This window comes from Panthera tigris, chromosome C2 (genome assembly GCF_018350195.1).
Source record: "Panthera tigris isolate Pti1 chromosome C2, P.tigris_Pti1_mat1.1, whole genome shotgun sequence".
NCBI lineage: Eukaryota > Metazoa > Chordata > Mammalia > Carnivora > Felidae > Panthera > Panthera tigris.
Window position 1 is genome coordinate 131,279,019 of NC_056668.1, and position 16,245 is coordinate 131,295,263.

At 40.2% G+C, this 16,245-nt stretch overlaps 1 protein-coding gene across 1 annotated transcript in view; it reads right to left on the bottom strand.

Annotated features, from left to right (window-relative positions):
- LOC102950795 (collagen alpha-4(VI) chain-like) overlaps positions 1-16,245 on the bottom strand; it is a 147,103-nt gene that overhangs the window by 44,920 nt on the left and 85,938 nt on the right. Inside the window, 8 exon segments of the mRNA XM_042998360.1 lie at positions 902-964; positions 1,508-1,570; positions 2,631-2,693; positions 4,446-4,508; positions 9,151-9,186; positions 9,304-9,357; positions 13,130-13,195; positions 13,516-13,578. Of these exon segments, the coding sequence (XP_042854294.1) occupies positions 902-964; positions 1,508-1,570; positions 2,631-2,693; positions 4,446-4,508; positions 9,151-9,186; positions 9,304-9,357; positions 13,130-13,195; positions 13,516-13,578 (471 nt within the window).

Sequence of the window (16,245 nt, forward strand, 5' to 3'; positions counted from 1 at the left end):
CTCCCCAGCTTCGTCTGTCCCAAGGAGAGACCGGTAGAAACAACCTTTGCGTTATTTTAAACCAGGAAATTTTAATAAAGTGGAACAGCATTAACTTCATCACCCGAACTGAGAGTAGATGCAGAACACTACTTATCCCATATTCCTTTTGACAGTAATCTTGTTCTATTTTCTCCCCCTTGCACATTTAATTTTAAGCTTTTTGGCCTGCTTTTTTCTTCTCCCCTTGCTAACAAATGCAATTTCAATGTTGAGTGCAAAACAATGGCAGGGTGTTCCCACTGTTGATGAAAGAAATCTCAAACATAGGAGCTGCAGGAGAGACAACATTTCTCCCTGTCATAAAGCTCATTCCAATAAAATGATGAATTGAAAATAGTCATAAAATAACTAACTGGCTCTCATGTTCAGAGGGATGGCTAAGGTCTAAATTCAGAGCCCTGTCTCTGGGAGCATTATCTGTTCAAGTAAACCTTTGATGATCCTTGGTCTCCAAAGGTTATTTCTATGTTCTGGGTAATTGAGGCCATGCACTTAAAAGTTTGCAAGTCTGAATGCCTGTCTTATTTGTTTCCCTGGAAAAATTGTTTCATTGAACACATCTGTATTCCAAAAAATCTCAAATGCTTAGAAAACATCTTTGTCAAACAGACGAGGCTCACTGGCATATCCCTCTTCCACAACATGTGAGGAGGCAAAATAAATCCCAAGACATCTTTAGGTTCTTTATTTATGGGAGGAGTTTGAGAACCTTTGACTCTTTAGGGTCACAACAGCTCTGGCGATCATATCATATTTGTACCCCAAAATTCATCAGGAATATTCGAACTTTGTGTGAAACAAGAACAAATAACAAACAAGAAATTCAGCCGAGAGTCCAAAACAGAGAAGCCAGACTTACAGGTTGCCCTCTGAGTCCTTGTCGACCCCGTGGGCCTGTGGCTCCTGTGTCACCAAGATCTCCCTTTTGTAACAAAAGGTAAACATGAAGTTAATTTTTTCCTATGAGTTCATGCAGTTTTATGTCATTTTCCTTAGAGAGTTTACAGTCACCCTTATTCAGGTCCCGTTGCCAACACCATACAGTCTAAGGTGAGTATCTTCCTCTGGACTTTGTTACACAGAGATTACTAACAAATATAGTGGAGATTTGGGCACTGAAAATTAGTGAAATGAGGTATATGGCATCCATGACAGAATTTTATATTTTTCTGGCTTTTTCTAGGTGTGAATGTAAGACTATGTTTGTAGAGAACCCATATATTTATCTATTTATTGATATGTCTTTGCCTACTGATATAGGTGGCCATCTATCTATCTTTCTATATGTCAGTCTATATGTCTTTCCTTCTCTGTATCCACTGTCCAACTATAAGGTATAGTCAATACCATCACCAATGATATCAAAAACTCACACTGGAAATAATCACATACGGAGAGATTCACATGAGAATACCCAAGTTACAAGAAAAAAAAACAAAAAAAAGATGTGTTCTCTGGCATTTACCTTCATTCCTGTTGGTCCCGCTTTCCCTTTTGAACCAACTGTCCCTGGAGGCCCAGGAATCCCCTACAACAAGACCACAACTAAAATCACCTCAAGGGCCACAAGGTAACTCCCTGACTCTCTTGTTATTATCGAAATGGTCTGGAACTGGTAATATACTCATAAATCACCTTTAGTGTTTTATACAATTAATTGTATCCTTCAACATACAAAATGCTTCATATACACATTTAATGTCTGGGCTGGTGGTGGGGTGGGGGAGAAGGAGGGAGGCGTTCTATGTAAGAGGCCACATCTACCAAGCTCTGAGCACTGGAGCGATGATCTGGCTACTAGAGGGAAAAACGCCATTTGATTAAGAGATCAGGAAGACAAACACCTAGACTTTCACCTGCTCCAAACAGAAAATATTATCAAAAGAGAATGAAAATAATACAATCGGTACAAGGCTAGACTTTTTCTGATCGAGAGTCAATAAGAACAGAACTAGGGCATAGGCTATCCTGGAGCTGCTATTTTGAATCTCCAGATTGAGACGCTTATCCCTAACTTAAACCATGCTGCTCAGAATTTAAGCTATGTCAAATGCTCCCATCATCAGGAAGCCACTTGTAATCATCTGTCTCAATGTGGTCTGACGCTTCTATGAACCACTGGGAGACTGGGTCAGGAGTAGAAGGGGCACTAGAAAGAACAAGTTGGAAGCCAATTCCACCACGTACCGTCCTCATGACTAATCATTTTTAATCCCTTTGAGCCTCGGTTTCCTTATCTATAAAATTAGGATAGTAACGCTTCTTTTTATGCTTGTGAGGATCATATTGGCCGTTTATACCTCTGTACAGCTCTATTTTTCCTTGCACTATAGGTAAGGCACGATCAGTTTGTGTTAAACACCCTTGGGGCTCTAACCCAATCTCATTGATCACCATATTCCCACAATTTACCGGAATAGAAGGTGGTACAGCCAGTGATCAAGTTAGCTATTTCTAGAAACCCCTGATACCTACCAATTCCAGAACAAACAGTGTAGCTTTATGTTATTTATCCAGGAAACTCAGGTGTATGAATTGGCCACTGTTAATATGCAACTCTGCTGTAGTTTTTCATTTTTCAAACGTACCTTAGCACCCAGTAAGCCTTTTGGTCCAGAATTTCCTGGTTGTCCTTGCCTTCCTCTTGGTCCCTGGTTCAAAGATGACATTAGAATTCAATCAGTGTTTATGGTCTATTTCCCATGTAACCACAAAGTCGCCTTGGTCACCAATGGGAGCACAAATCAAGGAGCGCTGACCCATCACTATCACATGTATCACACTTTATTCAGCAGCATCAGCACCAAAGCAACCCAGACTCACTCCATCTGAAGCACTGGATATGAGCCTTCAGCATCCATATTTGTGACCACCTCTGCAGTTGAATCTGATGAGCCCTAAAATCTCAGAACATTGCTTTTATATTTTAATACACCCAACTAGTTTTAAATCCTAAAAGGGGAATGAAAGGGGCTGCTGGGATATTGATCTCCTTTGAAAATTCAACCTTCTCTGTACACACACAAGGGCACATTTTGATTTTTTCAAGAACCAATAGTACCTTTAAGAAGCCTAATCGCACTGGACACATTGCTGGGGAGTTACTCATTTTCTCCCCAATCTATTTTATTGTACTGATTTCAACACTAATTTTTCTCCAGCTTTTCTGAAAAAATGCTTTCCTATTAAAAGCATTGATCATGGCCTCTATACTCCTGGGTGAGGCATTGTAGTCTTCTATTTAAATACAGCATCATACCCACATCCCAGTGGGAGGTGAAATTAAGGAGAGGTTTTATTGATTATCTTGCTCATGGTTCACAAAACAACATGTTCCCCTTGCGTTCAGCAGTAGGATAGAGTGAATATAAAAGAGAAAGCCAGGACACAACAGTGGCGGGGGGTCCAAATTTGAATTAAGCCAGCGATCAAAATGAAGGCAAAAATATATCTCTAGGTTGTTTTCCCCTATGTTCAGACACTCTTCTATCATAAAATAAATACAATCCCTAATTACACTTTGATTACCCATTTCTTCCTTTAGTACCTTTGTCAAGTCGAAAAACAACAGAAACCTTTCAAAGTGATCACCTGACACTCATAGAATTTTTAAAGTTATGGAGAATGATTCAATGTGTTAGTAAAATGTGTTGTTTTCAAGTTCTTCCACTTGATACTTGGGAACAATTGGCTTTTAAAAGAAAGATGTAGAACATGTTCCAGAAGGGTTTACAGAATGACAGATTTGGGTTATGCTTAGAAGATTCCAAAAGAACTGGACGGGGAAATTTAAATTTCCAGTTATCACTGAATCCTTTACAACACCCTGCTTGAGGGCAAGACTCTTCCAGGCCTTAACGTCCTTCCTGAAGGTCCCACGCCTATTAGCAAAGTGACTTATGTATTACAGATACTCAATAAACACTTTGCTGATTTTTTATGCCAAACTGAATAAAATTTTAATGAATTAAGTACTGTTTGAGTAAGTTCAATATGGTTTCAAAGGCAGTAATTAAGAGCACAGATTTGATAACTAGACTGCTTGAGTTTGAATCCCATCTTTATCATTTACTAACTGTGGGAGCTTGGCCACTTTACCTTACTTCTCTATCCCCACCCCCGTCCACTTCTCTCTGTAAAATAGGGAGAATAACCCCCCCATTAAAGGATTAAATGGGTTAATACAAGTGCTTAGGGCCATATTTAAGACATCTTAAGAATTCATAAATATTGCTATTAGGGTTCAACCTGCCCAGGAGAGAGATACACAATTTGCTTGGGAAAGGCCCTGGAAAAGAGGTATCCAAGGCCATTCTGATATATGTTAAATCCCCATCCAAGTATCTAAGTTATAATTTCAAACAAATATCCTTTAGCACTAAAATCAACTTCACTGATACAACCTGCGGGCCTGAGTATCCAAGCTCTCCCGGGTAACCCCGTTCACCGGATTCTCCACGCATACCCTGTGAAAATGAACAAAACTTAGTGAGTTCACCAGGCACCCTTAGGGTTCCTATTGAAGGCAGGCTTCCCCCAATATGTCATTTGACAGCCACAAGAGAAAGATAAGAAAGATTTGATTGTCTGTGCTCAGTTCTCTTAGGATATGGAATGTGAGAAGATATGGGGGGAGGGGGCTCCACTTATGTTGCAAAGCCAGATTTGTTTTCAGTCTTTGCATGACTCTTTCCAATGTCTTAGCTTAGTGATAGAGGCAAAAACACCTTGTTTAAACAACTCAAGCTCCCATTTGACATAATAACGGGTTCCTAAAAGCCCATCCATTCCTTTTAAGGGATATGGGCTAAGTATTCACTGGTGTTAAGGACTCTTATCCCACGTGAAGGAACTCAGAATGTTGAACACAGCAACAAGCGTGACATTCTGGGGGAAGGCACATGAAGCACAAAGAGAAAGGGCAGAAACCTGACTTTAAAACCCTACGGGTTCTTGTGTGGCGCCTGGGTGGCTCAGTTGGTTAAGCGTCTGACTTTGGCTCAGGTCATGATCTCACAGTTTGTGGGTTTAAGCCCTGCGTCGGGCTCTGTGCCGACAGCTCAGAGCCTGGAACCTGCTTCCGATTCTGTGTCTCCCTCTCTCTCTGCCCCTCCCCTGCTCATGCTCTGTCTCTGTCTCAAAAATAAATAAAACATTAAATTTTTTTTTCCTAAACCCTATGGGTTCTTGAAACAAAACCAAAAATAAACCCTATAGATTCTTACAGGATTAAGCTGGCTCTCTGGGCAAAGGGTGAGCCCTTAACATGATTCGTCTAATAACTGACTTCATTTCTCCCTTGTATTAAAAGTTTCACTCCTACAGAGAAGATACATTTTCTAAGATTGAAGATAATACCCATTTTGTGAATTATTCTGCCTTCTTTTTCATGTTGCTCATGTGTCGGAAAGGCTACTAATTATTCATAGATTTGCAAAGAGAAAAAACCTTAAACTGAGAATTAATCGCTGTGTAGGTCAATTCCTCGTGCTTCTTAAGTTTTTAAACTGTTCAGGTAAATAGGAAGCACTCCTTTCTTTTTTTTAAGTTTTTTTCTTAAATGTGTATTTATTTTTGATAGAGCATGTGAATGCACATGAACAGGGGAGAAGCAGAGACAGAGGGAGACAGAGAGTTCCAAGCAGGCTCTGCGCGGTCAGCACAGAGCCCAACATGGGGTTTGAACTCACGAACCGTGAGCCAAAACCAAGGGTCTGATGCTTAACTGATTGAGGCACCCAGGCATCCTGGGAACCACTTGTCTTAATCATTATCGTTATCTTATTCTGCTCTTTAAAAGTTGACTTCTAGATTTATGAACATAGCTAAGTTTTAAAAGCACTGTAGCTAGAAATTTTGAAATAGGTTGTGAAAATCTTTGCACATCACATTAGTGACATTCAGAGTGCAACATCCTGAAAACAACTTGGTTCTATATAGCCAAGTTCAAACTCTTGTTATACGTCCACGCTTGTACATTTATATTAAGGGAATCATTTCAGCAAAGCAAAAGCAAGAACAAAACAAAAAAACCTGTAATACAGTTTTTCTTTTCATCACTAACCACAATATCTAACAAAACAGAAAGTATCTAAATGCTTAACATAAGAATAGTTTAGCAAATAGTTGTTCTTCTACAGAGTATGCTATAATATATTTAAATGATAATAGGATGATTTGGAAACAGAAAAGCAGACTATAACATAATATATTCATTATAATAACTCTTACTATCTATCTCTTACAGGAAACAAACATGAAAATAATTGCAGGAAGCTAGTGAGCTTACACTTTAAAAATGATATTCTTTTTTTAATTTTTTTTAACATTTATTTTTTATTGAGAGACAGAGACAGAGCATGAGCATGGGAGGGGCAGAGAGAGGAGGAGACACAGAATACGAAGCAGGCTCCAGTCTCTGAGCTGTCAGCACAGAACCTGATGCAGGGCTGGAACTCACAAAACCGTGAGATCATGACCTAAGTCAAAGTCAGACACTTAACTGACTGAGCCACTCAGGCGCCCCTAAAAATGATATTCTTAATTAAAGTTTCCCCTTATTGCCAAAATAATCTATGCATTGACTTGTCTGCCATAATACAATATTTTCCATAAACAAAATCTTATTTAAATTTTCAACGTATTCTACATCTTGTAGATGTCAGCATATCTAATTTTATAGACAGTAATGAGCCATATTTTCCCCAGATCCAAGGGATGCTGTAATCTGGAATTCAGCACCCTTGGAAACTATAATCTTCCAACACTACTTGCTCATCGTTAGCAAGTCACAGCCTCAAAAACACAAATGAATCTATGTGACCAATGTTCCAACACTAGGTTAACTAGCAAACTATTGACATGTTAGATAAGTCCGCTTCAATATGATTTTATCTCTTATTTAAAAAATCAAAGCTTGAATAGGAAAAAGAGCAGACAACTACAGGGATTCATCAAGATTACAATGTGTTAAATGGAGAGGTCTCCTATTAAAGACAGTAGTTTGCTCACATTTTTCTCTGCTCCCAAAATGAGCGGTTACTGTTCCACAATCTTTCCCAATAAGAAAACAGAGCAGAGGCCCAAGCAGCAATCGGTCTGAATCAGAGCAGGAGGTCAGAAGGCCAGAAAGGAGAAATCCAAGAGAAATAAACCTCACATGTTTGAATATACTAGGAGGTTACTGGTTTTGTCAAAGAGCTTTATAATTAACTGGCAAAGTTAATTTACAAGCAAATGAGGAGAAAGAGTACCTCAGAGAAAATAAGAGTTATATAGCTGCAAATAATATTTACCTAGCAATCATATGAACAATGAACAGTCTTGACCAAAAGTGGAGAAAGTAAGTATCTCACAAGATGAGTTGTGGGAAGTGTAAGAAGGAGATGGATAGGTTAAGAAAAATCTTTATCCCCCCCTAGCAAGAAATCAATAGAACAACATCCCAAACTGAAAACCAAGAAATACCAAAGTAACCATGCTGTTTAGAGAAACGACAATAATACCAGAAGGACTTAGCCCGCAGTGAGTTGCTCCTGAAGAGCTGGGAAGAATGGACAGGGAGATAATGCAATCTGACTTCAAATGTATGCACAGGCTTCACTCTGATTTAAATTAAATTTAAAATAACACAGGAGATGGGGGCGGGGGAGCACGTAGGTGACCTGGTTGGTTAAGGTGTAACTCTTGATTTCCACTCAGGTCATGATCTCACAGTCATGAGATCAAGCACCGTGTTGGGCTCTGTGCTGACAGCGTGAAACCTACTTGGGACTCTCTCTCTCTCCCCCCCACCCCTCTCTCTGTCTCTCAAAATAAACCTTAAAAAAACCCCACAGGAGATGAAGTGACATAGGGAAAGAAAAATAACCATGACCCAGCTGAACAGAGAACCCACTGTTAATGGATATTTAGATAAACGATATGTAGTGTCACAAAAGAATTAAATGATTCAAAAGTAGGAAATTCCTTCCACTGCCTAGAGCCACTTAATTTCTCCAAAACAGTCTATTTCTTTCTGCCTTTTGGGGATAAAAACAGTAAGATAAAATGATAGTTCCAGACATTATTTATTTCATAAGTATTAAAACCAAATTAACAGGAAATATCTATTTAAGAACTTATTTCAAATCCTAGCATTTTATGAGAAAAAAAACATTTCACTTGGTGTCAACAAAACTTGTTTGGATTTTTGAGACTTGAAATTTCTTAACATCCGTGCTTTTCCAACACTGTTGTAATAAAGACACAGGAGTCACATCTTCTTTGTACCTCGGAGGTCATTGCCCAACACACACACACACACACACACACACACACACACACACACACACACACACTTGGGCTCAGAGTTGACATAAATCAATCTGTGATTTTCCTCCATCACTAAATCAGGACGATGCTAGAAAAAATAATACCAGCAGAGCATGACCACACTGTATTAGAGAGAAGTCTACATAATAAACTTATTTTGTAAAAAAATTCCAAAAGGATCCTGATCTTTGGATTTGAATCCAGCTCTACCAATTGTTATTAGTATGTGGCCTCTGACAAGTTCTGCTAAACCTATTTTCTCTCTTATTCATAAAAGGGAACCAATGATGCTCATAACTCTGAGGGTTGTATAAAGGCTTACAGAAGGTGATAAAAATAAGGTCTAATGCAGTGACTGGTGCTAGATAATTGCTTAGTAAAATACAATTCCCCCACAGAGATATCCCCTTATCCCACCCTCTAATCGCATCCTTCCCATTTGGATACATGGTAAAAGCTCAATCTTTTTCCTTCATTTAGGGACCATGCAATCCCCTTAAGCACTCATAGGAAGCCCCACTTCTTTACATGGAAAAATCATTATTTCAGAGGTAAAACCATTTTTCACTAAGGTATTAGCTTCTTTTCAATCTAAATGAAATACTCCAGGTTGGAGGGGAAGCAGGGAACCATACAAACTTTGTCTTCTTCATGGAAAAGGTCCCATGAAAACCTCTCAGTGATCTTCCTGCAATCTCAGACAGCCCAGCCAGCACTCCCCTTGACCTCAGAGAGAACTCTTTAAAGTAGCCATACACGCGGAACGTAAAGCAAGTCTTTGCGGAAAGCACTGACCTCCAGCCCTGGCACACCGCGTCTTCCTCTTGACCCCTAAGAACAGAAGGGAAGCAAAGACCTTAGAGAAAGAAACAACCCAATTTTCACCCCAGCCTACCTCCCTCTTCCACACAAGCAGGTGAAATTCAACCCAAGAGTGGTTATAGTTACCTGAGGGCCAACATTTCCAGGTTCCCCCTGAGGTCCGTCAAAACTAGACCTTCCCTGAAAAGGAAGAAGTAAAGGGAATATAAGTTTCGATGTCTACATCCTTCTGGATTTACTCTTCAGACATGGGCTCTCTAATACAGAAGCCACTAGCTACATGTGGCTATTAATTCTAAATTCATTAAAATTAAATTAAAATTTTAGCTTCTCAGTTATACTCGGCACATTTCAAGTGTCCAGTAACTACACGTGGCCAGTGGCTACCATATCAGCACAGATATAAAATATTTGATCTCAAAAAGTTCTGTGGGTCAGCGCTTCTGTAGAAGCAAACGGATTAATTCTGGTGTTCTAAAATATCCGCACTGTAGACAGCCTCCCCCAAAGATTGTTCATGGGACAACTCTTCAGGGTTCATCGTGCTGCGACAGTAGTCATACACATTCCCCCAATGAGCTATGCTTAATATTTGAAAAATACTGGGATTTCCCTTTCTACCCATCCTATAGGTACAGAGTGGCAGACAGAAACAGAAGGTAGATGAACGTGTCTCTGCACATGTGGAGCGATCAGTATGCACAGATGATGATGGAGGGAGAGGTTTTACACACAGTCACGATGAGGAAGCTTTGTGCTGCTCTCACTTCTTTAAGCCCAGAAGCGGGAAAATAAATGGTGTCCAGAGAAAAAAAATGAGTCCATCTTTCAGGAGAAACAGAAACTACCTTGGAAGCCAAGGAGGGACATTTTAGATACTCAGTAAAGTCCCATGCTAACTCAGTAAGAACACAGAAACAGGGTAAGAATGTGAAATACAGAAATAAAAGCATTTGCGCAAAGCTGTCCTTCCAACGGTTACTTATGATAGATTAGATTCGAAAACAATATAAATATTCCACAACATGGAAGGAAGCGTTGATTAAATTATGGTAGGAACGCTTATTGAAATAGTATGCAACAATTACAAATTACGTTTATCAAAAGTTTATAAAGGAGAAAAAATGTGTTATAACATTCTTTTCAAGTATATTAAATTTGCTGAAAGAATAATTTATCCCAAATACAGAGAAAGATAAAATGACAGTTCCTCATTTCTTTATATTGTACTAGAACATTTTTTAATAAGCCAATGGGATCCTTATTTGACTTTCTCAGGGAAAGTAATTGCATCACCAAGTTAGGAACGTTCTGTAAACTTACTTTTTTTCTTGGTTACTGGAACTATTCATTTTTTTCTTTACATTTTACATCCTGTATTCCCAAATATCTATAGTGTTACTTTTATTGTAAAAAATTTTTTAAATATAGTAGGCTATATGAGAAAGGAGGCTTTAGACAAGGCTCTCTCACAACTGGTCTAAATATTAAAAAGATTCTTTCTTAAAACATTTATCATTTTCTCACTTCAATAGTAGACAGTTTTTTGCAGCCAGCGTAGCAAAGGAATCATTTGGGCAGATGTTGGAATCATTGGGTAAAACACTGTCGGGAAACAAGAAATTTACAATCTCAGTATCACTGCCAGATTACTTGATCATTACAAAGAGGGAAAAAGTGTGTTTACAATGGCTAAGTCTCATGAACAGCATCTTAATCAAGTGACCAAATTAATGTACCAGTAATGAGACAGCCAGACATAGTTTCTCTCCTGGTGACTGAGAAGGCTACAGCCTTACTTAATCTCCTGAAAAAAAATATTTAAACTGAATCTTATCATGAGGAAACAATCAGACAAATCCTAACTGAGGGATGTTTGGCAAAATAACTGGTCAGGAATGCCCATGTCACGGAAACAAAGGACTGGACAACAGCTGTGACTGAGGGATACTACTGAGGCAAGACAACTAAATATACCACACAGTCCTTGATCAGCGCTCAGATCTTAGGCATCAGCATGTGTTTTGCACTGAGCCTTTACAGAAGCAGCCCGCACCCCAAGCAGCGAGAGGCCCCGCCAAGCTCCTTCCCTGGGGACCACACTCAGCATCTCAGCATCCAGCTGCCATAGCTTTGAACTCTGGGAGCATCCCTGCATCTCAATTTATTTGTTCATCCCTTAGCAAAATGTGTCCTAAGGTATCAGAGAAGCCTAGAAGAGGTTATTTTGGGGGGTCTTGGAACACTCAAATATGTTTCCATATAAATTAATGGTAATTTTCTTCGCTGACTCCATTTCCGCTTCTGATTGGTTTCAGAGGAACTCTCTGCTTTCGCACAGCCAAGGAAACTTGTACCGAGGAAAGATTGCCCCCTAGAGGTCTATCTTCTAATGACACTTACCAACCTGGAATTTCAGCATTCCCAGCTATAGGCTTGTATAATTTGTGAGAGTGACTTCTATTACCCAAGTCTATTCAAAGAATATTTAGCACCCTTCTTTGAGCTCGGAATGGGAGTAGAAACCATGTGGAACACAAGTTCACTGTTACATGGCACCACCTCAGAGGGTTCCAATTTTTGTTTGCACACACAATTCAGGGATCTAATCTTCTAAGTTAACCCTCAGCTGAAGTCAGTGATGGAGACCTCTGAAAACTGAGAGCATGAGACTTTCCCCATGGCTGGGGTGCTGTGATGCACACGGTACCGGACAGTTTGTATAGAGGCCTGAGTTCTTTCCAGCTGTAAAACCATGAGCAAACCATGGAATCAAAGCTCAATTTATATGCCTTCCTTCCCATGACGCCCATTAACTCATGGGAACTTTGAAATGGTTTTTCTAACCTTCTCACCTTATAGATGAGGGAACTGGGACCCAGATGGGTTAAGGGTTGCTTCTCTTTGCTCAATTCCATAACTGATTGGCTATTCACAGGGCTCTCCAATCTCAACTCACCCAAGAGAACCCTCTCAATGGAGTTTGTCCAAAATAACTGTAATTCACAACAGGATGAGAAATTCTTGCAGCAAGGAGTTACAGTTTTCTCCCATAGTTACATAATAATGATCTTGTTACAAACTGGATCTTACACAGGACCTGGCCATCCACAAAATGGATGCAACCGAGTCACAATTCAGGGAAAAGAATCAACATCCTAAGGCTTTGTCAAAGGAGGCAAACTGGAGTTCAAAGGAAATAGAGGTTGCTTTACAGTTATAAACATTTTGCTGTGCAGACCTTGTTTCTGGAAATTTGGAATGACAAGATGTGAGGACTGAGGCACTTGGGGTAGTCATCTTTCAGTCATGCATTTTAATAACGAGGACATCAAAAAAATTCTAAAGATGGCTTCCAATCAGCAGCATTTGCAAAGTGAACAAGTCTTTTTCCTTTGGTGCTACCTTCTGTCATAACACTTCCAGTTTTCAAAACCAGATAAGGAGCTTATCTCTTAAAACTGGCTAGTACTCGATTCACATCAGTCAACAATGGCAGTGGTGGAAAGCAAGTCAACAGTGTAATGTCCTGACCGTCTTTTGAATCAAGGCATCATGATGACCTTGGAGAATTTTTAAACTGCAAAGATCTTAGGCACCACGGAGCCTGATGCTTTCACTTTCGAGGTGAAGAAACCAAGCACAAAAGACATAAAGTAACCTGTATTGCTAGTGTTGTGGGAAATGAGATTTTTTTCAAGATAAAAAGAAACCACAAGACAAGGATGCAAGAATATAAGGCTATAACTGGGGATTAGCATTCGGAGCTCTTGTCTCCATGGGCAGCGGCGTCCCAGAGGTTTGCTCCCTAGTTTTCAGTGCTGATCCAACCAGAGTGCTCTAGCCTTCCTCACCAACTAGAATTTCCAACCGCCCCCCGCACCCGCCCCAGCCCCACCTCCACCCCACCCCCCATGTACCAATAGCACCAAGTCAACAGAGATGATCTTACCTGATGTCCACGCCTTCCTTTTTCTCCCTTAGGGCCTTGGATGAAACTATCTGCTCCAGGATCCCCCTGAGAAAAGAAAAGGTTGCTTACCTCAAATGGGCAGAAAAGATAGGAGAAGAAATTACAGGAAGTATGATTTTTTAAAGGCATCAAAGTGTACCTTTTTAATTGTCTGATTTTGCTTAGAAATCCCAAATACCCAATGCAATTAAAGTTGCAAACTCTTTAAGAACCCAAATGTTCTATAAGATGGATCTCCTCACAAATCTCTTATTTGTTGCAATGCTAAGACAGGCTGAACAGATGCCTCATTAATGAATAATTAATTGCTCTCTGACTTTGTGCCTAAGCAAACTGTTTATAAGGCCCTGGATTAAAGCACTCACAGGATCTCCCCTTAACCCAGGCTCTCCACGCTTCCCAGGTGGTCCAGGTGGTCCTGTCAAGCCCTGAAATCACAGGGGGAAAAATGTGTCACATTAAAAGATCATCTATTGCCCAAAGGAAAGAGAACATTAAGAGGCAAAATGAGAATCACATTAAAAGAGCAATTTAGTACTTGAACTTTAAAGCATTTGCTGCCCAAGAGGTGAGGAGGAGATGAAGAAAAGAACATACTTTTACTGGAAATCTCTGATATATGTGGCCCTGGGTATGCATGACCTCACCCTAGATATGTGAACCCTTACAACTCAGGAATTACATACTGCATGCAAGGAACCTAAAGCTCAGCAAAGTTGGACCCAGTTGTCCCTACCACCAAATTCCTAATCTTTCCACATCTCCCTGATACTCTTACACAGAAACACACATGAGAAGAAGAAGGTGGTCTCTACCACAAACATGGGCAGCACTGGCACAGCAAGATCTCATGAAAAAGAGGCAAATGAGAGAAATATGCTTCTGGAGCTCCTACTCTAGAAGGGGAACCAGTGAAGTGAAGCAATTTGCCATAAGACTATGACATGATAAACAAATGGTTGCTTCTCTTAAAATCTGTGGATACTGGTACTCTCTCTGTGTAGTAGTTCCTACAGAGCCACGGCATCAGGGAGAGCCCCCACCCCCCAGGAACCTTCCTCAAATGGGGTTATGTGCCTGGTTCTAGAGGGTATATGACACACTCTGAGGACAGTGGAGTGGGACCCATCTCTGAGATATGGTTCTCAGACACACAGGGAATGGAATGTTCTCTAGGCTCTAAAAACAGCCACCTCATAATGTTACTCCTCCTCACCTCTTTCCTGGCCTGATATAATGGTAAAAGGGAGTTAGTTAATTCTAAATTCCAACCCTACTGTCCAATTTACTAGCTAGGTGAATTTTTTTGACTTCTCTAAGATGCAATGTTCTCATTTGTGAAACAGATATACCCATTTTATCAAGCTGTTATAGAGATTAAATGGAACAATAAATTAAAATGCTGAATACAGAGGCTGGCATTTGGTTCTTATCATGATGTGCCCAACTTCCAGTCCTTCCTTTTTCTGACCCAGAAAATCCCAAATCCCTCACCATGGCACTACATTGACTCCAACTTGCCCTTCCAGACTTTCTTCCCACTCTTTTTTTTTTTTAAGTTTATTTATTTTTGACAGAGAGAGAAATAGCGTGCATGAGCTAGGGAGGGGCAGAGAGAGAGGGAGACACAGAATACAAAGTAGGCTCCAGGCTCTGAGCTGTCAGCACAGAGCCCGATGCGGGGCTCGAACCCACGAGCCATGAGATCATGACCTGGGTCAAAGTCGGATGCTTAACGACTGAGCCACCCAGGCGCCCCTCTTCCCACTCTTTATACCTTTTATCTCATCCTCCACTCCTGTGGACCTGGAATCATTATTTGTCCGAACTCACAATGAGCTCCTCTAACTCTAAGCCTTTCCTTTTTCTTAGCCTGGAATCGTGTGTCTTAACAGGGTTGTGTGTCTCCCTCACAGAGGTCTATGAAAAATACCTTGATCTCCTGTACTCCCTGGAATGCCAGGGTCCTCTCCTGCCTTGGGCACCATTATCAATTACCACAGGACCTCAGTATGGAAGGCTGACCTCTTGCCCCCTTCCCTCCTCCTTTACCATCTGGTTGTTACTCATCTTTCAAATTTCATGCCATCCTCACTCCCTTGATGAAGCCTTCCTGAATACACACAGTCTGGATCAGATTCCCGTCATTTATCTGTCCTTCATATCCTTATCTCAGCCATAACCTTACAGCTACTTTGTGATTATTTCATTAATATCTTTCATTCCTCACAGAGGCCAGTTTTGAGGTACAGAACCCATGTCTGTCTTGTTCCCCATTCTAAAATCATACCTGGATTACAAGAGATAGATACTCAGCAAATTTTTATTATTGTTCAGATGAAGAAATGCCGCTCTAGTTTAGATTCTTCTCCAAGTCACTATACTCCCATTGATTCTTTATTTACACCATTCTTACAACCTTTATCTTATCCTATCTTGGATTATAGTTCTTCCTGTACAAATCTTATCTCCTATACTGTGAATAAGCTCTTTGTTGGTCACAACCATGACTTATTTATCTTTGAACCCTTCTTTGTATCTAGCAAAACACTCTACAGGTAGGAAGAATTTGACAGGTGTTTGTAGAATTAAACTAAATTCAATGGAAGCTGAAAGCTCTCCAGTCTTGAAAGAAATGTGGTGTCCCCCACCTTCTCTAAAATCGAATCCACAAATTGCACGTTATTAATTAAACCTCCCTCAATAAAGAACCATTTCTTGTGACTCCCTGCTTTACTTATTGGGAAATCAATCCACACCTTGGGGTAAAAGTATTACTCTAATTCCATAAGGGGTCCCCAAAATAAAAAAAAGAACAAAACTAAATAAAATTTACCTCCCCCCCCCCCTTATCTAATTCAATCAATCGGCAGAAGCTGACTATAACAGTTCTGAGATGGATCCTTCAGACTGGATTTCATAATCTCTTAGTAATGTCTGCAATGGGCATAGGGATCTGCTTTCCCTTGCATAGAAATATAATTACCAGCACGAGGCAGTGAATAGTCCCTGTCAAGCAGATAGTGCAAATAATGTACATGAGAAGGATGTAGAGAAGGGAGAGGGCAAGCAATACAGGCTGACATGGTCAAGGA